The sequence below is a fragment of the Hermetia illucens genome, chromosome 7 (genome assembly GCF_905115235.1).
Source record: "Hermetia illucens chromosome 7, iHerIll2.2.curated.20191125, whole genome shotgun sequence".
NCBI classification, from domain to species: Eukaryota; Metazoa; Arthropoda; class Insecta; order Diptera; family Stratiomyidae; genus Hermetia; species Hermetia illucens.
In genome coordinates, this window is record NC_051855.1 from 8227420 (window position 1) to 8250016 (window position 22597).

The 22597-nt window shown below is 42.4% G+C and overlaps 1 protein-coding gene across 9 annotated transcripts in view; it reads right to left on the reverse strand.

Moving 5' to 3' along the window:
- Nucleotides 1-225: 225 nt before the first annotated feature.
- Nucleotides 226-22597, reverse strand: part of LOC119660711 (muscle calcium channel subunit alpha-1) — a 458885-nt gene continuing 436513 nt past the window's right edge. For 8 of the 9 annotated variants that reach the window (XM_038069351.1, XM_038069354.1, XM_038069349.1 and 5 more), the window contains 2 exons: nucleotides 9598-9731; nucleotides 226-1209 (listed from right to left, as the gene is read on the reverse strand). In XM_038069351.1, the coding sequence (XP_037925279.1) occupies nucleotides 670-1209; nucleotides 9598-9731 (674 nt within the window). In that variant the 3' untranslated portion in view covers nucleotides 226-669. The remainder of the gene's footprint in view (nucleotides 1210-9597; nucleotides 9732-22597) is intronic. The other variant, XR_005250469.1, reaches the window with a different exon arrangement.

Below are 22597 nucleotides of genomic sequence, written 5' to 3' on the forward strand. Positions count from 1 at the left end.
ATTGCGAACTTTTAGCCGCGTTCGAGAGAAGAATCCTCCGAAGAATTTTTGGCTCCCTACATGAGGATGGACGATTCCGTAGCCTACGTAATGACGAAATCTGTGATCAATACCATGGCTGTCAGGTTGTGGATAAAATCCGGCTCAATAGGTTACGGTGGGTCGGTTATTTAATTCGTGTGGATGAGGATGATCCAGCCAGGAAAGTCTATAAGGGCAATATCTATGGTGCCTAAGATAGGGCGATGGCGTAGGTCAGGACGTCAGAGAGCTTCTAGGGATATCGATTGGTGGACCTCGGCGGAAACCGGGATGTCTAGAGTTCCTTATTAAGGCAGGCCTAGATCGGAACGAATGACTCCAACCCTGTTTTCATCATTCATTTCATTCATGTGGAGTTTTGCTTCAACTGAATAAAGTTAGGACAATCAGTAAACAATATACGTATTGGCGAGCTATTAGGGAACCTCTAAGGTACTCCCACCTGAAATATTTGAATTCATACACGATTGCATCCAGGATATAGTCAAAAGTCCAACATGCGATATCTAAAAAAGTTACTTAGATAATTGGAAAATCTATGTACTCTGTGAAACGTTTACGAAAGAATTCTACAAACTTCGAAAGGAAATAATCAAGTCACAAATTATAAAAAATTTCAAATTTTTGCTATAAATGTTGGCGATCGGTCTGTTGATGAAAGCCACTTTGTTGTTGTTTCTGTTGCTGATTCTGGGGTGATGGTAAAGGCGACGATGGCGTTTGCGATTGATATTGAGGCTTATGAAAGATGCTAGCGGCTTGCGAAGCATCCTGCGAAGTAGGCGATACCGAGGACGATTGCGCTCCTGCCACACCCATTGATCCTTGGGCAGTTGACCTGCTCCTAGTTTCGGACGATGCTATTAAATTCGGTTGTTGTTGTGGTTGCTGCGATTTCATTGTATTTCCACTGTAGGCGTAGTTATTTCCAGCCATTGGTGATTGCGATGTTGTCTGTTGTCCTGTCGTCACTATGTTATTGGGCACGACTTGTTGCATCCCATATGGTCCCGGGAGAGCGGGTTTGGTACACTCTTGCTGAAGTAATTGATGTGCCGCCATGTCCATTTCTTCGGACGTCATATTGAGAGCCTCCTGCATTTCACGCGATGTATATCGGACAAAATCGGGATCACAATATTTACCAAGACCCTGTTCAGCGAGGACCTGAATAATTAGAAAAACAATCGTTATAAACACGTATTAATATGGTATAAATTTTGGTTTTTCAGCAGTGGGTGGAAGTAATGTGAAATGAGCGGTAGCTTTACTTCTAAACAAGTCGGGAAACCAGAAGCTGGACGATTCAGGTACGAAAGGTTTTGTGTATTTCTTAGTAAGTAGCACGTAATATATCCATATATCATGTGAGAGTATGCACTTTCGGGTGATATTGACATTCATAGTCTTCAATTTTCAAAGAAGCAACAACTTTGACGTATTATAACTTTGTTAGTAATGATGCGATTTCCACCAAACTTAGTAAGATCATGCTCCACATTATAGCCTCTATCACAGCAAAATCGTGGTGTTAGGATTAATTTAAGGGGGGGGGGGAAGTTTCCAGCCAATTACAAAAAATTATAGTAATATACTCTTATTAACTTTATTTGAACAGATATCGATATGAAAGGTACTTCGGAGCCCAGGTATCATATAGTGGCAGTCTCCTGATTTTTTTTTCAGATTTTTCGGTCTTTCGGTTTCTGAGAATGCCCCCCTTAAAGAAATGATCACTTTCAACCCACCGTACTCCCCACCTTTCCAACAAATGTCAAAACTAAGACCGGCTTCGAAAAACACTAACCAAGACCTTTAATTTGATATCCCACATGCCCATATTTGATGAAAAAAATTTTACACTCCCCTTTTGCATGTATGGGGAACCCCCTTAAATTCAACGTAAAAGGATGTAACTCACTGTATGTGTGAGCGTTCACAGTTCCTACTTTTCTACCAAATTTGGCCTCAATCGCTATAATCGTCTCCGAGAAAAATGCGTGTGACGGACAGACAGACAGACAGACAATCTTCCCCTTCCCCCCACGGTGGTGGATTACACCGACGATATAGCGATGGTCGTGGTCGCAAAGCACCTCGAAGATGTTGAGTTATACTCATCCGAAGCGATCGGTGCTGTTAAGGGTTGGCTAGAGAATTCTAGTCTGACACTTCCGGAGGAAAAAACAGAAGCGGTCCTCATTACCAAGCGCCGTAAGAGAAATTTTGCCCGTATTCAAATTGGGAATCATATCATCACTTCTAAGCCTGCCATCAAATACTTGGGAGTGATGATAGACGGCAAGCTTAGCTATAAGCAACATGTGCAGTATGTTTATGATAAAGCATCCACAGCAAGTGGATGGGCATGGAGGATATCGCCAGTACCTAATCAGGCTTAAACTAGATACCTCACCTGATTGTCCAAACTGCGATGGAGTCCCAGAGGACCCAGAGCATGTATTCTTCCACTGTCCAAGTTTTGTGGAGGAAAGGAAGAACCTAGAGGAGACTCTAGGAGAGGTGCTCGTACCAGAGAATCTGGTGCGAAGAATGTTAGCATGTCAGGAAGACTGGGATGCGATCAACTCCTCCTGCTCCTCCAGAGCAAACTGCGAAAGGCAGAGAAGAATAGAAAAGCGCGATTAAGTACGCCGCGGAGAGACGAAAGGGGACCAAGCTAAAGTGAGCTGACTCCGCCCCGTGATGTAATACCGTACGTACAGACCGACACACAGACAGACGGACAGAAAGACAGACAGACAATAAACCGATTTTAATAAGGGTTTGTGTTGACACAAAATGAGTTGTAACAGCCCTCCCCCCTGAATCATTGGTATTATCTGACAGCGTGTAATGGACGAGATATAAGCCAAGTCCAAGAGATTGATTTATTTAAGAGCCAAAAAATAAACCTCTTTTCTGCAAAATTTAGTAAATCGTAAACAAACGCAAAACTTCTCAAAGAACTCAACTCAACTCACGGCGAAACTGAGTATTGTCAATCAACCGAACCCTGTACTGAAATAAGCAAGTATGTCCTAATAATAACTTCCTGTGATTCCCTACCTTGCCATGGCAGCAGGGTTTGGTAGAGGATATCTCCTGGGAAACCGTGAGGTATTCCAAAGCTAAACAATAATGAAAAACCCTAACCCAAAATATTATGCTCCCTATGCTGATGGATGGAAGTTACCAATTTAGAGTACCAGGCAAGTGGCAGGCTTTGATGCTGCTTGCAGGTATAAAGGTTTTTTGTTCATCTTATGTGAGAAACTTTCTATGCACGTTTTTCCATTTATAAAGAGCTGAAAATTCAAAACATTCCTCCATTCCAAGATGTATTGATATGTATATTGCAGACGGATATTATGCTCATTTTATGTATGTAGCACGTAATATAATATATGCATATGCAAGAGATGGACCTCGAAACTTGTGTTCACCGGGATACGCTTTCGACTAGGCCTTATACTTGTGGACTGCGCGACGGAGGATACTGCAGAGTGGATTAGAACCATAGTTCCTAGATTACCAGGCTGGGAAGAGGTCGAACTGTCAACATGTGGTGGGGATGATATACCAGGAGCACACATGGTGACAGTTTTTCTGCCAAAATCCGCGACAACAGAAACGGAAGACCTTATGGGCCTCCTAATCGCCTAGAATGAAGATCTCCATACCCGACTATGGAGAGTCTTCAGAAGCAAGGTGGAGGAAAAGGGTAAATTCTTCACGATCGGGATAGATGACCGATCCCTGGAGGCAATCAAACGTGGGAGTTGCCATATCAACTACCGATTTGGCAACATACCCGTGCATAAGCACAGGGAAAAGCCGAGGAAAGACACCTCGGAGGAGACACCGGGTGAAAAGCTTACCGAGGCCATCGAAGAAGTCTCGAAAGCCATAGATGCGGAAAGAACTGGATCAACCAGGGAAGTAGATCTGCTGCCCAGTGAAGAGCAGAAGCAGGACAACATGGACCTACGACTCCTAGGGCTCAGAGTGGACAACGATGCGCAGGAAAGCGCCATGTCAGAGGAGGAGGGCGATACTCGGACAATGGAGAAGAGCTCCAAACAATAACGGAGCCAATGGCCAGCACTAAGATAGCCCAGATAAAAAGTTCGAAGCAGAACATTGGAATAGTGCTGGCTCACAAGCCCTGGGTGTACCGGGGGCAGATTCGCGGTCTGCAAGGAGGAAACATGCACGTAATTTGGGACTCCTCTTGTGAAAAACCAAGAGCTTGCATAATTCTTAAACCTAATTTAAAATACATATGTCTTTCAGACTTCTGAACCGGGGACCTTGTGGCTATCTAAGCCTCATTGGAAGCCGGGAGGAGCACTCGAGAGGCAGTTGTGGCATCGAGATTCTTCCCAGGAGACGAAATCCGGGCTCCACCGGAACAAGTCGCTGCGATGCCAACGGCCACCACGAAGTCTGGGGAAGCAGCGACACCAATCGTAGAGGTGAGTACCTTCTTGAATTTATTCTTAGCAATAAGTTAGAAATATATAACTTAGGGAACACTCCAACATTTGTGACCGGCACTAGACAGGAGGTACTAGACATAACTCTAGGAAATACTCTAATGCACGGAATGGTCAGGAATTGGAGAGTGTCGGACGAACCCTCTATGTCTGATTGGTCACAGCACAATCAGATTCGAAATTGAGGGTAACTCCGAAATAGAAAGAATAATAAAGAGTCCCAGGAGAATGGATTGAGAATCCTACGTAACGCACTTGAGCAACAACATTGCCCACCTTCAAGGGGGCGGTGACATCAGGAGCGAACTGGAACTAGAAACAGTGGTGGAAAACGTCAACAGTCGTCATTGACGCATATGAGGCCAGCTGTCTGGCTAAGACAGTTAAGTCATCAAGCGATGTACCGTGGTGGAACAGGAACCTGGCCAGAAAGAGAACAGAGGCACGAAAACTCTTCAACCGGGCAAAACAAACCAGGGACTGGCAGAGGTACAAAAATGCACTGACTGCGTATAGCAACGCGAACAGGGAAGCAAAACGGAACCGCTTCAGGGAATTCTGTGAAGGGATCGAACAGATCACAGAAGCAACCAGGCTGTGCAAGGTTGTAGCCAAAGACGGGGGAATATCCTCTGTCTGTTTGAAGAAGGAAGATGGGACATTTACCGAGAATGAGGGGGACAGGGTACATCTGCTTCTCAGAACTCATTTCCCGGGGTCCTACCCCACGGTCGCAGGTGACAACATTCTACCTGGCACCCCAACAACGAATAAAAGGGGAAAAAAGGAGAACTGGAAACTAGCAAAAGAGGTATGCTCAGAAGCTAGGCTAAGGTGGGCAGTGGGAACTTTTAAACCACTGAAATCTCCCGGAGTACATGGCATTTTCCAGCACTAATCCAGAGAGGCCTAGGAATTATCTTAGAGTCTCTTCTGAGAACAAGAATATTAACATGAACGCAGAATAAATTCTGATCCAGTCTCGCGACGTAATACCAAATGGGAGTCCTACGGGGAAAGTGAAAGGAGAAAGAGGTGGTTTTAGTGGGTACGAGTCCCACATACCCGTGTGGCAGGAGGCTGCGGTAGCTTTTGAAGCTTTCCACCTGCCATCGGAAAAGAAAGAAAGACACACAGACAAATAGACAGTAAACCGATTTTAATAAGGTTTTGTGTAAACACAAAAAGAGGGGTTCATGGACCACAAGAGAGGAAGCAAGTTGCTTTTCAAGTGGTCTGCCCTGCCATCAAAGTAGATAGGGACTTAGGACCCCCTGTGTCCTTAACAAACAACCAAAATTATTTTGTATAATAACACTAGCAAATAATAACCTAGCATTACGCTGGGTTATGGGTCGCTCACGATAAAGGAGCAGGTGCAGGAGTTTTTGCTCCAAAGAAGAAAGAATTTGAGCGAATGGTAACCACGTTAATATATTGCGAGTATAATTATATCTCATAGACAAGTGTGTCCTGCTCAACCTCGAAAGAACCTTGCAGTTCCATCCCACTTACTGTCGGTTAACATGCACCGGAGTGCAACCGCTCACCATTTGCTAGCACAGTTCGCTGCTGATCTAGTGCTGATTAGCGAGCAATACCGAAACAAGGACCCATCCTCATGGCATCTCGACTTATCGAACACCGCTGCCACCTGGGTTCGGGACAACGTTCGACTTCGTGTTCTTGCCGCAGGCCCGAGGAACGGGTTTGTCTGGATCCGGTGTTTAGGGATGACGTTTTTTAGCGCCTAATGGCTTCCGTTTCGAGCACGGAAGGGCGAATCCTGGTTGGCGGTGATTTTAATGCCAAGGCTCTTGAATGGGGCATGCCTCAGTCAGACTCCAGAGGGAAACGGATTCTGGAAATGGCGGCGAGAACCGGGCTCGTAGTTTTAAACAACGGATCCACACCAACGTTTCTGCGCCCAGGTTGTGAAGGAAGCATTCCTGACATCACTTTTGCGTCTGAATCTCTGGCATCATCGGTGGACGGGTGGCAAGTCCTAGAAGACTTCTTGGCAAGTGATCATCAGTACATTGCGTTCGAAGTGTTTGACGCTACTTGCCGGCGAGCACAAACACGACGCTCCCCCTGCGTGTGGAATATCGCGAGGGTGAACACCGAGAACTTCTTCGAAGCTCTTTGAGCAGGTAGGGCCGCGCTGGGGGGCACTCCGGGGGGTGGTAGTGTCGCAGCTGACACCGTCTTAAATTTAGTGATGAACCTGATAACGACGGTGTGTGAGGCTTCCATGCCTCGGAGAGGCCCCAGGCGCGACAAGCCTTCTATGTACTGGTGGACGGCAGAAATTGCCGACCTACGGAAGAAGTGTCATAAGCTCCGCCGTTTGGCACAACGTTTGCACGCCAACGAGGAGGCATCTGCCATAAAGGCACAATATAGATCAGCAAAAAGGAGACTCCGCAACGCTATAAATAAAAGCAAAGCTCGCGGCTGGCAGAATCTTGTTAACGAGGTGAATAAGGACCCGTGGGGGCTATAAGCCTGTCACCCGGAAAATCGGGGCTCTGTGGAAGCCCTGCATACTGAGCACCGAGCAGATGGACTGCATTGTGCGGGCATTATTCCCCAGACACCCTGTACGGGTTGATGTAAATAGCGTGGAAAGCGTGGTGGATTGCCCCCTTTTCAGAATAAGAGAGCCAGAATTGCTTCTTCAAGTGTTCAACGCTTGAAGGAGGGCATTTTTCCTTGTCGCTGGAAAGTGGCGAGACTCGCGTTGATCAGTAAGGGTAAGGGACACCCGGAGCTCCCGTCCGCTTACCGACCGCTGTGTATGCTTGACACGGCCGGAAAAGTGCTCGAGAAGCTCATCAGGGGTAGACTCCCTGAAGCGATCCGTACTGTCGGGGACTTATCCGCAAGGCAGTTCGGATTTAGAACAGGGAAATCTACAGTGGATGCTGTTATGGAGATCGTAGATGCGATTAATTCAATTCAATTCACGTGCCAAGCTATCTTTTGCGGATATTGAGGGATTATCTTAAAGATCGCTCCCTGCTCTATGAGACGCTAGAGGGTCAAAGGAGGATGGAAATCACGTCGGGAGTAGCATAAGGGTCCATCCAAGGCCGGAACTCTGGAACGTTTCCTACGATAGTCCGCTGAGACTCGATATGCCCGAAGAGTCGCGCCTGGTCGGTTATGCAGACGATTTTGCGGCATTTGTTGCCGAACGCACTGTTGAACAGACGCAAAGCAGACTTGGCAGATTGATGCGACGGGTAAGCGGATGGATGACTGCTCACGATTTCAACCTTGCGCTGGAAAAAACCGAAGTAGTCACCCTGCCCAGAAGGAGAAGCCCGACCCTGCGTCCCATATCGATCGGCGAGTTGACTATAGAGTCAAAACTAGCGGTTAATACCTTGGTTTAATGCTCGACTCGAAGAAAAGCTTCTTCGAGCAAATCAAAGCAGCAGCGGACAGGGCTGCAGCTGGAGTCGCAGCCTTGTGTCGGCTAATGGCGAACGTCGGGGGCCCTATATCAACCAGGAGACGTCTTCTCATGGGAGCAGCACAGTCGGTTCTTCTCTATGGTGCGGAGGTATCGGCTGATGCCCTTGACAAGGAGGTGCATCGTAAACGCCTCGCTCAAGTGCAGAGGCGAGGAGCTTTGCGAGTGGCGTCTGCTTATCGCACCGTCTCTGAACCGGTTGTGATGGTGATCGCGGGAGTGATCCCTGTTGCCCTCCTTCCTAAGGAGCACAAAGTGATCTACCGCCGTAACTTAAGAGAGGTGGTTGCCCGTGAACAACGTCAACCCACCCTTACCGAGTGGCGACTTTCTTGGCAAAATGAGCCAAGGGGCAGGTGGACTGCGCGGCTCATCGACAAATTAGACCCGTGGTTGAACAGAACGCCCAGTGAGATTGATTACTTCCTTACCCAACTTCTAAGTGGGCATTGAGGTTTTCAGTCTTACCTGCACAGGATTGGGAAGGCGTGTGTTCTGCAATGGAGTGGCGGACGACCCTGGACTCACCTTTTTCTCTTGCGAGAGGTGGGACGGCCTTCGCCAGCAGCTTTATGCAGCCATAGGGGAGCTCTCACCAGACAACATTGTCAGATAGATGCTGAAGAGCGCTGGCAGCTGGAATCGTATTGCGCATTATGTTCGGGCTTTTCTTATTGCGAAGACGATTGAACGCGACCGACGGAGGGACCGAACGGTAGGGGGTTCCCTGAACTAACAACGACTCCTTTCCTCCCTTCCCCTCCCGTTGGTGAAAGGGATTCCCTGACTGAAGGCTCCCAAAGCGAGAGAGAGAGCGGGAGAGCTAGCCCGAAGTAATTTGTCAAACGGTTCCAGGTTAGTTCTCTGATGACAGGGAGGTGTTTAGTTGGTAGTCCGCCAGCGTGCTGTTGCGCTACTCCCAAAAAAACAAAAAAAGGTTGGTTATTAAGGCGCTCAAATTTAACAACGCAAGCTCAGCTTATACGAGAATATATTGATAATGGGAATATTCGGTTAGTAGAATAAGACCTGGAGAGTGTGGTTCCCGAGCTTTATTGGGATAGAAAGCGGCACATCAGCAAAGGCCCGCAAACGGTGCTTTATAGGTTAGAACCATTCTGTGGAAATTAGGAGGGCTTAGAAGACATGATATTCAAGAAGGAAAAAGAACAGTTGGAAAAATTAGGAACATTTAATTTCATTTGATTATTCCTGAGATACAGGTTAAGACTACAAAAATGGGTTTGAAAGTAGGGCCTAGGTAGTCTGTGGACAACTAAATTGTGCATTGTGGATTGACTATTCAAAGGGGTAAGGAGGGAGAGAAGATTTGGAATGGAAATTGAGCAAGAGAACAGGAAAATGAGAGGTGAGGAGAGAATAGGACGGGAAAGCATGAAAGGCGGAGAGGAATGGGAGAAGTGAAAAGTAGGAAAGGCGGAAAAAATGAGAGAGAAGAAACGGAGGAGATTAGGAGGGCGTGGAAAGGAGAAAAGAAGGAAGGGATGGATAAAAGAAAGGAATCGGGCGGAAAAGATGGGAAGAGTAATATTGAATTTATTGAAAATAACTCACCCGACCAACTAAACTTTCAGCCGATCCAACAACCTCAAATGAGCTCGGATGACGATCTTGTGGGCTGCCAGGTGTTGAATGTACCATGCGTTCTGAACTAATACCACCATTGGGTTCACCTCCACCCAAAGCAGCTGTTTATATTAACATCCAGTCCATTCCACGAGGAAGAGTTGTAACATGATTTATTTTGTAGAGAATTTAAACCAGAAAATATTTTTAATTAATTATTTGCTTTATATAATTTTAATTAATATAGTTACTTAGAATTACTATGGAATATTTTTTTCTATTGTAGTTTAATATAAACATTCCATTGAATTTATGGTAAACAAAGTCAAAATCGGAAGTAAAATAAAATCAAAAACCAATTCAAGCATGGTCAGTTTCAAGCACACAAAAATTATTGCCATGTGCATACAAAAAATTGAGCAAAGTAATACTGGTCCATTAAAAAAAAAACCAAACTAATACATAACACATGCCCATATTACAACGCCTTCTAGTTTTACAACACTTTTCATTTCAATATAAATATCAATATAGTATATTTTGATTGCGCTTAATTCATGCTCAACCATTGACATTTTTTTTTTTCAAAATCAACCAAAATGCGAAATTTGCGAAATGCGATAGTCCTGTTATAAATTATAATAAATGCAGAATAAACAAATAAAAGGGAAGAAATAGTAACAAATAGGGGAAAGAAGTAAAAGAGACACACAAATAACAAAAAGAACATAAATAGCATGAAAAGGAAATAAATTAAACGAACAAATAAAATAAAAATAAAAAACTAAACGTAACATAAGAAATGAAAAGAAAATAAAATAAATAAAAAGAGAAATAAACTATACCAATGTATATAAAACTAAAAAATGCAATACAATAAATGAAGGCAAGCGAACGAATAAATAATAAATAAATATAAATATAATAGTAAATGAATGGAATAAATATAATGTATAAATAAGCAAATGTGGAATTATAAAACAAGGTAAGGTGAAGCAAATAAATTAGTTAATAAATAAATGCATAAATAATCTAAATAATAATTGGAATAAGTAGTCATTTATCTACAAAAAAAAATAAAGGAATAAACAAACTAGTAGAAACAATTGAAGATAAATAAAAACATCATATCAAGAAGATTTGAAAACACACAATTTTTCACTTTTCTCAATGAAAATTGAAACCAATTGAGATGCTGGTTTTCATAGTCGAAATAAGATACTCATTACATTTATAAAAAATTATGAAATTCCATTTTTAATATAATTTAAGTAGATCAAAATTTACTTTGATAAATTCCCGTGAAGTAAGTATAAACACTTTTGATGTTCTTTCCATTTCCTTTTGTTTAGTTTGAATGTCATTGCCTTTTTGTAGTATAACAAATTGAACCCAATTCAGGCGAGCTGATCCCGCTACCGAACGGGAAACAGGCTAACGTAGAAGAAGAATTATATTAAAGTTTTCCCCTGAAATCGAAACTGGACAAGTTTGAACGTTTCTTGAAAAAGTTGCTATCAAAGTGATATTGTACCAAAATTAGGGCGATGGTAATGGAAAAAGCTTGTTGCGGTATGTGATATAATATCTCGCAAACAAATTACAAACTTATAACATTGTAACCATCCATTACCGGGATCAGTCTTTGGATCAATTACTGCAAACCATGTATTATATACATTATTCAAAAACCATGCGGTTTTAACGGAATACATTTTCGTAGGTTTAGATTTGCAGATCCATGATTTGGATAATGAAACCACTTTTGTCAACGTGGGATAGTGATGTTGGGTGTGGAAGGACAGTGATGAAGTGATATTACACTTTCAGGCCAATGGTTTTGCGAACAAACGAGGTCACTGGAGGGCGTTTCGAAATTAAAGTCAATGATTCTTAGTTAGAAAATATAATTAGCCAGTTGTCAACCTAAGCTTGTAGATTGAGAAATACACTAAAAGTATTAAGAAAATAGCAGACCTTCCAAACCAACATAAAATATGGTAAATTGATAATTCCTGGTCGGTTTCCTATTATAACCCTCAAGACATAGACCAGTTCTTGCTAGCGTTATGCAGATAAATCTTTGGTAGCGGGTTAAAGAGGACTTGGTCTAATAGATGCAAATTTTACACCGGTCCCACTACTGAGCGGGGCAAAGACTAACGGAGGGAAGGAATAGATGTTAATCAGCGATGTTAAGCTGTTAATATCATAATTACTGCATCCCGATAAACGATTGTCAGGGTTCAAACCGGTGAAATCTGAAAAAGTCCCAATGGCTTGGTAGGTAAATAGCCAGGACTCTAAGTGCAAATTTCATCATGAGCAGTGAAACCGGAGTGATCATCATATTTGCATTTAGGGAGCGAAGTTTGTCATAGGTATGCTAACATTATACGATTTTTTTTAAAGAACGCGGGTACATGTAGAGGATTATCGGGATTGACAAACTCTGAATCCTCTAGTAGATTTGAAATTATATCTAAAGTGTAAATAGAGTTCATTTCGGGAGGAGGATCCTCAGGAAAATCCATGCTGGTGGACAATTTTGACGCCTGTAAATCAACGAAATCTTTGAATGATATCGTAATTGTGCAGTCATGGATCAAATCAGGCGTGGCAGGTTACTGTGAATTTAATCTGAGTGGACGAAGTATTATAGTTCCCGGTCTGAGTGTTTCTAAGAACAATAACTACCGTAAGAAACGAATAGGTAGACTTGGCCCTCGTTGGAGAGAAATACAGACACCGAAATTGTCCACCAACATGGATTCTCCTGAGGATCTTCTTCCCGAGATGAACTCTATTTACACTTTAGATATAATTTCAGTCCATAATGGAAAAGTCTTCCAAATGTATTGATTTAAAAGGCTGGCTAATTAGTATATTCCCAAGGATTTTAACAAGGGTACATTTTGAAAATGTGTTTAAGGGGGTCATCCCGTGTGTCGGATCCGAGGAATCGATTTTTTTTGGCATCAATTATATCTAGATACAGTGTAGAATACATGGGCAAAGTGATTTTTTGAAATTCGGAGTCGTTCTACGGTCCGCAAACTAGGGTAATTGCGATTCATCCAGTAGTTTTTTTTATTCATTGAAGAAGTCCTAAAAAAACCCCAAAATTCACAAAAAAAAATTTAACACGGCACCAAAAATTTAGCTTTTAATATTTTTTAATAATCCTAGTTGGCGGACTGTAGTTAAGTCTGTGCGTTCAAATGCCGTTTAGTTTTTTTCTTAAAGATGATCACAACGCTTTCTAGCGTGGCAGCAGAAAAACATCTTTTTTTGGAGATGGGTGTATAAATTGCTCTGTATTTCAATAACCAACTATATGATCGGCCTGGAAAAATTAATATGCTCTCTCAAGACATTAATAAATCTGTGGTGAAAAATTTGTATTTGTATCTTTATTCAGTTCTTCACAAAAAATTTCTAAAAAAAACAAAAAACGGCCTTCACACGGGATGACCCCCTTAAAAATATTTGGGAATATTGTTTTACTTAGCATTTTGTTTACTTTTAATTTCTATTACACTGAATATTTACATGGTATAAGATTTTTTAACGTTTGTGAACATAAATGACTTAATGGATAAAAAATAATAATCGTTGGCACAACAATCCATACTGAACCAGGTCAAGGCCCTATGGGTATTAGAGCACTTCATTCAAGCCCGTAATGGTACACTGCACTACACTGTAGGGGGCAATGTGGTTAGCATTGCCCTCACCCTAGATTATTACCCTGATTTGACTCAGGTAGTCTTCCGCAGCTGAATGGTTAGAGAACGAGGCTGTTGTACGGAAGGTCGAGGTTCAAATCTCACTGGTGGCAGTAGGATTTGTATCGAGATTTGACGTCGGATACCAGTCGACTCAGCTGTGAATGAGATCTGAGTCAAATCAGGCTAATAATCTCGGGCGAGCACAATGTTGACCATATTGTCTTCTATAGGGTACTGTAATCCTATATTATACCGTTACAGTCTTGAATGAAGTGCTCTAACACACTTTAAGGTCCTGATCCAATTGGATTGTTCCGCCAACGATTATTATTATTAATCATTCGCAGCTGATTCGACTGGCATCCGAGTTCTAGTCACGATAACAAATCCCTCCGCCACTAGTAAGATTTGAAGCGCGACCTTCAATTACGACAGCTTAACGCTCTAACTACTGGAGCCAACCATATGCAATGGATAAATAGGTAAGCCAATAAAATACTAATAAACGGAAATCAGAAGCTAAACAAACAAAGAAAGAAAATAAGAAAACAAATGGTACAAGTTAGTTAATGAAAAATTATAAAGCCCTTTATTAAAAAATAAATAAATTAAAACAGCAATGATTAGAAAAATTTACAAGGCAGGATTTTTTTTTTAATTTATTTATTTTATTGTAATTTTATTCTATTTGTTTTATTGTAAGAAAATTGCCTTATAGATTGGCAATTGTATATACAATAGAAAAAAAAAAGAAGAAAATGTTTTGAAAGGAATAAAAAGTAAAAATTAAGCTTAAATAATTAAGATTGAAAGCAAAATAAACAAATATATCTCAAATACAAAAACTAACTAAAGGCATAAATATATAAATAAATAAAAATTCTCCTTGAAGTAGGCAAAGGTCATCCAAGAAGAAGAAAATTAATAATTAATTTATAAAAAATTAATAATTAATTTATAAAAAATTAATAATTAATTTATAAAAAATTAATAACTAAAAAGCAAACAAGATACAATTGCTCGCTGAAAATGCTTCAAACTGGCAAAATAAATTTATGTGCGATTCACAGGGTAATAATCTCATCTTAATAAATTGTGTAATGCAGGTTTTGTTGAACCGCTTATTACAGATGCATTTCATGGTTTTTTATTCTTGGTGGGCCCACGGGCAAGAATCGGCCAGGAGGGGGATTTGAATTATATTAAGTGAAGAAAGTTCTGTTCATCGAACAGATTTCAACTTATTATATTATTGAAATCCGACATTGCATGAGAGACTGTTAGTAATACTTAGCTTTTAGTGATAAAAGCAAACCTCTCAATATTTTAATATCCAAATAAAAACGCTAGAATTAATTAATTAAATTAATTAAATTAATTAATTTAATTAATTTAATCAATTAATTAATTAAATTAATTAATTTAATTAATTAATTTAATTTTTAATTTACAACTAAAGCCAAAACAAGAAGAAGAGTTCATTTTTTTTATTTAAGGATTTTTCGTTGAATATGAAAAAATGAATGGTAATCAATATAAGCTCGGCCACGTAACTTTGAATAGCAATAAAAAGAGACATAGAAACTTTGAAGATTTGAGATTGTTCTCGACTTATACTAACTACTACCATTAAATTTTAGGACTTCGAAAGTCTTGGCGAACAAATTTAGCCTTCGAGTTCATCCCATCCACGTTTAAATAAATTTCGGCCAGATGTTTTCGCAACCCCTTGAAAAGCCATGATTTCCTTTTCCATCTATCAATTCTTCAAATTGTTTAACGCATATTTTGCATCCTTATTGCCTTGGCAACTCAACCTGCGTTTGTTTTTAAGGTTTTATTTAAGGTGTGCGTCTGTCTGTCTGTCTGTTTGTCTATTTTTCTGTCACATCCAATTTATTCAAAAACGGCTGAGACTATTGTCACGAAATTTGGCGAGAACATGTGTACTATGAATCTCTTTACATACAGCAAGTTGGCATCATTTTCTATTATGTTTAAAGGGGGCCCTATACATGCAAAAGGAGTGTATACATTTTTTTTCCAGAATATGGTCATGTGGGATGTCAAATAAACGGGCTCGATGGGTGTGTGCCCTGGAAAGTGCACTAGGTCTCGTTCTCAGAAACCATCCAATCGAAAAATGACAATGATGCACCTGTAGAACCTCAAAATTCATCCCATTCGGAGATCTAGTCAAATAAGTTTCCATATTTTAGAAAATCAACGCCATCGTCATATAAAGTGAAATCATATTTTGAATTTCTAATTATGTACGGATGGAAAAACGTGCTTAGGAAATTTCTCGCATAATATGAACACAAAACCTTTATACCTGCAGCGTCCAGCTTCTGGAAATGATTATATACGGGGAAAAAAGTTTTTACATCCTTGCATCTTTGCATGTATGGGGAGCCCCCTGTAAACTCCACGTACATTTATGTCATTTACTGTGTGTGTGGGATTTCATAGCTTCCATATGTCCACTAAAATTAGTTTAAATTAGTGTAGCCATTTTGGAGAAAAGTGCGTGTGACAGACAGACAGTGAATAAGGGTTTATTTTACACAAAACCTTAAAAAACATACTGTAACAGACCGTCCAATTTATATGCCCTTGAACAAATTTACAAATCTATGTTTTCTTCGAGTCAACGTTTACTCTTTGTGGTTCTCTTTTTTTGTGGTGTGACATGGATGACCCTTTTTTTGCTTCCACGAATTTGGAAAAATTACTCAATATTGTCACAAAATCTCGAATATTAGTAACCAAAAATTATGAATCATGCAAAACATTTGAAATTAAGGGTCGAACAAAACCTTGAACGAACAGAATTTCAAACTTGGATTATTTTTCTGCAATCAATTCACGTTAAAAATTATTTTAACTGTTTGGGGCAGTTTTACAAGCAAAAATTATCTAAGTAAATGAGTGAATATATGAATTTAAGTAAATAAAGAAATAAAGAAAATAGAACAAATTTAAAATGCCGACCCCGCTTGGGAACGGGACAAAGGCTGAAGAAAAAGAAGAAGAAGAATAAAAGAAGAACATGAGAATAAATACGAAATGAATAAAAAAAAAATAGTAAAAAATAAAAAGAATAAATAACAGAACAAAAAAAAAGATGGAGAAATAAGCAAATTAAATAAATATGTAAATAAAAATGTGCTAAATAACATAAAAAATAGAAAAATTAATCAATAAAAAACAGTAATTTCCATAGACGAAGCACAGAGAAAAGGAAAACAAATACGTAAAGGTGGTTTTATTACACATATATATAGTTAAAAATATAATATATATATAGTTAGAAAATCCCCATTTTTAAAAAGCCCACGAATCCTTCCCCCGCCCAAAAGAACCGAGGAGCGGCCAACATAAGGATGGGCGGAAAGCAACATCCAAACGCCTGCATCATAGCAATGATGCGTTTCAACCCAAAGTGTGTGCGACCATGTGAAAACGCATTGTTACATTCCCCGATTGTCGCAAACCCTTCACGCAGTGACGCGGCGGTTCTAATCTGCCGAGACATATAAATCTTAGTACGAATCAAGACTGGAGCCCAGTAGGCCATATTGTTACCAGACAAGCCTCTTCGGAGTATAGCACAGGTTGCAAGGATCACCACATTAGATCGGGCGTTTTCAGCGTTTTATGTAAATTTTGCGGGGTTAATCTTGTCGCTGAAAGTACGAAAGAGATAGGACGCGACTAGCATGATCTGCATCCTACAAATTAACATGCATTGGAGTGCAACCGCTCACGAGTTACTAGCGCAGTTCGCTGTGAAGATGGCAGCAGATCTAGTGTCAATCAGTGAGCAATGCCGGAACAGAGACCGGCTTTATAACATCTCGACTTACCGGCTGCCATCTGGGTTCGGGATGACTTTCGGCTTCATGTTCTGGCTCAAGGCTGAGGGAGTGACTTTGTCTGGATGCTATGTTTAGCGTGTACCTGACGTCGAATGAAATGATGTCGAACTTTCGGCACAGGTTCGATGCCGTGGAGAACACCGTTTCAGGTACGGAGAGGCGAATCCTGATAGGAAGTGACTTTAATGCTAGAGCCCTTGAATGGAGCATGGTTCAGCCAGATTCCAGAGGGAAACGGATCCTGGAAATGGCGGCGAGAATCGGGCTCGAGAAAGCAGTTCTCACCATGAAAAATAAGAAGACGCTGGGTCCAGATGGTGTCCCGGCGGAAGTGTAGAAACTGGCGTTCCGTTAACAACCATACTTCCTGCTCGGGGCCATCAACGCTTGCCTGAAGGAGGGCGTTTTTCCTTCTCGCTGGAAGGTGGCGAGACTCGCGCTAATCAACAAAGGAAAAGGAAACACTGAACGGTCGGGGAAGTGCTTGAAAATGTCATCACGAGTAGACTCGCTGAAGCGATCCGCGATGCCGACAGAAATGGTAGGCGCTTTAGAAAACTCATTCCACATGCCGCGCTATGTCTTGCGGATATTAAAGGATTACTTGAAAGACCGCTTCCTGCTTTGAAACGCTAGAAGGTTAGAGGAGAATTGAGATCACGTCGAGAGTAGCACTGGGATCCATCCTAGGACCGGACCTTTGGAACGCTGCTTATGATACTTTTTAAAGACTCGGAATGCCAGAAGAGTCGCGCCTGTTCGGTTATCCAGATGATGTTGCCAGACGCACTGTTAAACTGGCGCAATCCAGACAGCAGGCATATTGATTCGTCGAGTAAGCGGACAGATGGCTCATGGTTTCAGCCTTGCGCTGGAAAAAATCGTAGTAGTCATCTTAACAAAAAGAGAATCCTGTCCCTGCGTCCCATATTGATTGGCGATTTGACTATAGAATCAAAACCAGATGTTAAATACTTTGGTTTGATGGTCGACTGAAAGATGAGATGCTTCGAGCAAATCAAAGCACCAGCGGACAGGGCTGCAGCTGCAGTTTCGGCCTTGAGTCGACTAATGGCTACTGTTGGGGATCCTATATCTATCAGGAGACGTTTTCTTATGGGAGCAAAGCAGTCCGTGCTGCTCTTCGGCGCGGAGGTATGGGCAGATGCCGTTGACAAGGAATGGAAGAATGTTGCCGAATATCGGTGGGCCAAAACACTGTAGGAGATTACCGGAGTGGTACGATCCATTCTACTCTACGCGAGATCTGTGTGGGGCGGATGGACTCGCAAACTCTTAAAGACGGAAGCAGGTGAATTCGGCTGATGGTTTTGATGCATGATCCCAATCGACATTCTGATGAATGAAACGAGTGTGCTATACCATGCAAGACGTACTGAAGGGCACACGGAACGTAAAAATGCGGCAAGGCGAGGGTCACATGATCGCTGGCAATGCAAGTGGGACGAGTATTCGAAGGGCCGGTGGAAGCACGGGCTTATTCCCAATATTAAAGTATAGCTTGAACGACAACACGGAGAAACCAATTACCACGTTATCCAGTTCCTTACGGAAAACGGTGGTTGCTATAGGCAGTACTTATACCGATTTTGTCTAGATGATTCGCCGCATGTTTTATTTTAACTACACAAGGTTTGCGATGGAAAGATGGAATCTGAACCAACCACTGGGGGGAGACGTGAGCCCGATGAGTATAGTTGCGGTGATACTGAGCTCAAAGGATGGTTTCCTCCGCAATTGTAAAAATATAGAACGAGCTGGTGAAATAAGGAAGGAGGAGGAAACTCCAAAGACAGGAATCGTTAGTGTCTAAAGACAAACCCATTACGCGAACCCAGCGTGGCTGGGGCTGGCGAGCCCGGGGGGTGACTTTTATTGGGTGTATATCCCACACGTGCCTGCTCTAGCTATATATAATTATAAAAGGACACGAACCCTCTTCCCGCCCAACCGAGCGGCGGGGGGGGGGGGGAATTGGGACTGATTTTACCGACGGACCCGGACCGGATCCCCCCCCCCCCCACACAGGCATAAGCCTGGCAACTGTTGCAGCGGGAGTTTTCTATGAGGAAAAACCATGGTGCCGAATCACCCAAGCAATGTTGGAGGCGGTGACCAATCGGAAGCGGCCTTTATCCCCCTGGGTAAGGGAGCGCAGGAATATTTACCAAAAATAAGAGCTGTGATATGTAAGAGGCATCTGTTTGGCCCATGACGAAAGGGGGGGAAAAGCGTCGAACGAAAAAGTGAGTCAGACGACACAAGTAATGATTTTTCCAAATTTAAAAGGAGTGAAACTGGGCAAGAGGCAGCACGGAAAGTCGAACGAATGATCAGGCCAGCAAACCCCGGAAATAAAAAAGACGACGGCTGAAGAAGTCGGTGAAATTGTTGCAGCTGTAACCTCAGGAAAAAGAGAGCGGATTTCTCAAGGCGCATGCGGAAGCCCGGACAAAGGTGGCATCTCGAAAAAGAAACGATCGGAAGAAGATAGAGAGGAGGTGATTATCATTTCCAACGAGGTGAAGGGTCATATACTGAAATTCTCAGGAGAGTGACGGCAGACCCCGAACTCACCAGCTTGAGGACAATGGCAGCCGCATTGGAGCCGTTGGAGTTCAAAAAATCCACGGACGTAACCGCGGAAAAATTCTCGAGCCAAATCGGAAAGTCGTCAGGACAGCAAGCCGACATAAAAGCTAGCAGGTCGGAGATCATTATAATCTGCAATGACATAGATGAGATCATGACGAAGAAGAAGGTTCGCGAAGCCTTGGAGGAGCAATTCGATCTTATCGGACTAGAGTAGTCATCGGTGAACGCGCTGAGAAAAGCCTACGGAGGAATACAAACGGCCATCATAAGCCTACCAGTAGAGACAGTCCTCAAACTGTTAGCAGCAGAAGGAGTAACAATAGGCTAGGTTATGTGTTGGAGGTGGCATTAAGCGATGGTTAAGATGCGTTGCAAGAAATGCGGAGTGGAAGGTCACACAAATCGCAGATGAGGTTGATATAATACGTAAGTGTCGCTTTAGCCAGTAGAGGCGCTTCGCATGCAAATGAGGACAATACTGACAGTGACCTTTAAGCACTCTGCATGGAAATGAAGGACGAATCGGGCTTGGAAATGAGTTCTCGTAGAATGCCAGGTGTATATCTCCATATATATCTCTGAAGGGTACGGCCAGAGAAAAAGTCACACAAATCACGATGGGTGACGGAAGCGTGCGATCATGCCCAAAAGGCGATTGTTCTCCAGTATTCAACCCAACTACTGATGGAACAACGCAGTCGCAACTTTACGAGCCGCATGTTTCCGGCGAAGAGGCTCAGGGGAAAGACCAGGGGGTCGAGAGGAAATACACAGGCAACTGCGTGGCTTCTTAAAAGAAGTCATTTGGAAGAGTAAAAAGAATTACTTCAAACAGTTGTGTGACCATGCCGATATTAAAACCCTGGGGGCGAGGCACACAGGGTGGTAATGAAAAGGCTGCGGAGATCATCCTAGGTGACCTGTCCGCGGTTTGCGAAAGAGGACTTACCACTCTATTTCCTTCCCACGAATACTTCCAGTAACTGCAGGGGAGCTGCGGGAAATATGTGGTAGAATCGGTGACAACAAGGCCTCCGATTTGGATGGCATCCCTAACAGAGCTGGCGGTGAAGACTAGGCCTGATCCGACATCAAATTGTATGCCAGCAACGAGAATCAATTTCGCTCTTTACCATACAGTTAAGCAGGAATATTGGCATACAGTTGGGCTTGGAGAAATGTCGCATGATAGTAATTGTTCGGGGAAAACACACCGAAAACGAAGGATTCAGCCAAAATAACATCCAAATTGAGGGTATGGATTCGGATAAAGTCTACAAATATTTCGGCATATTGGAAGCAACATCTGCTGTGGCAATCATTAAATCTAAGTTGCTGTGGGAGTTTGAATGGCGTCTAAATTTTGTCTTGAAAACAGAGCTGTTTGCGAAAAATAAAACCGTGGCAGTTAACACCTTTGCCTTTCTCGTACGTAATTTCAAGGGGATTGCGGGGAAATCGTCTCCGAAAAATTTGCATAAAGCACTGCAAATGCTTGATCTAAGTGCCGGGCTATACATGGAGATATAAAATAGTCTTCCTGTCCGGTAACAGTCCGACCGAGTGAGCTTCAGTCTTTATTCGTACTGTCTTCAATTTAAAATTTATGTCTCTGCAGATGAGAACCACCGCGTCACTGCTTGAAGTGTTTGCGACATGGTCGCATACACTTTGCGCTGATCATCGCTGTAGTACCGGGTGATAGTGAATAACAACGGAGATGCCCTACCAACTAGGCAACAAATCTTCCTAGACGTTTCACTTGAGCTCGGTCTGGAGTCATAAAATTACCGGACTAGTCAAAGGAGCAATACAAGTACTCCACCTGTAAGGCATTCCATGAACCCAGTAGTCAGGAGAAGCTTAGTAACTGGGGATGTCGACCCAATTTATAATGACGCTTTGACCGCATTCTAGGTTGCATTCATAGAATATGCTGAGATTCTCCCAGACGCTAGGCCAAACTTAATCCCAAAACTAAAGTTTACTGTGGCCACTACTAACTTCATTGCTGCCGTTAATAGAATTTTGGCTGATCGTTAGGCTAGCGAGATTACTGCTATGGAGGATTACAGCCTGATCTTCGTAACAGCCGCTACGGTTGTTCGCCTCCATAATCAACAGCGGGATCGAATAATAGAAGTATGCACAGGAGGACCCTTTCAGGTGGCGAAAGACCTACTCTCGCAAACTATCCGCGGAAAAACCATCGATGTGGCATAATTAGTGAGCCTTATCAAAACCACCGTGGTGGCATTTGGGTCAAAGGCCAAACGAGCCAAAGGCTTCATCAGAGCGAAAGTGAAAGGAATCCACATTTACAGCTGCTATGCTCCACCCAGCACTACACTTGCTGAGTATGAGCAGATATGTACTAGGTCCCAACATTGGCGAGTACTACGTCTAGCTCCGCGAATGCTTCAAGGAGAACACGTCTCCTTACTTTCGTTATTCAGCTGCCACATTCAAGAGGCCACGCATTAAAATCGTCTGCTATTATGGTCGACCAAGGCAGTCTTGCATCTAAAACTAGAGCGCTAGAGCGCTAGTTGGTTGGGATCACCCAGCTTTACACTTGCTGAGTATGAGCAGATATTGAGCGCTCTAGTTTTAGATGCACGACTGCATCCCGCCAATGTTGGGACCTAGTACACTTTCAGGAGAAGGGGCCTGGGTTCTACAGTTTACCTGCCGCTTTAGCCAGTAGAGGCGCTTGGTATGCAATAAGGAATATACTCACAGTGACTATTAAGCACTCTG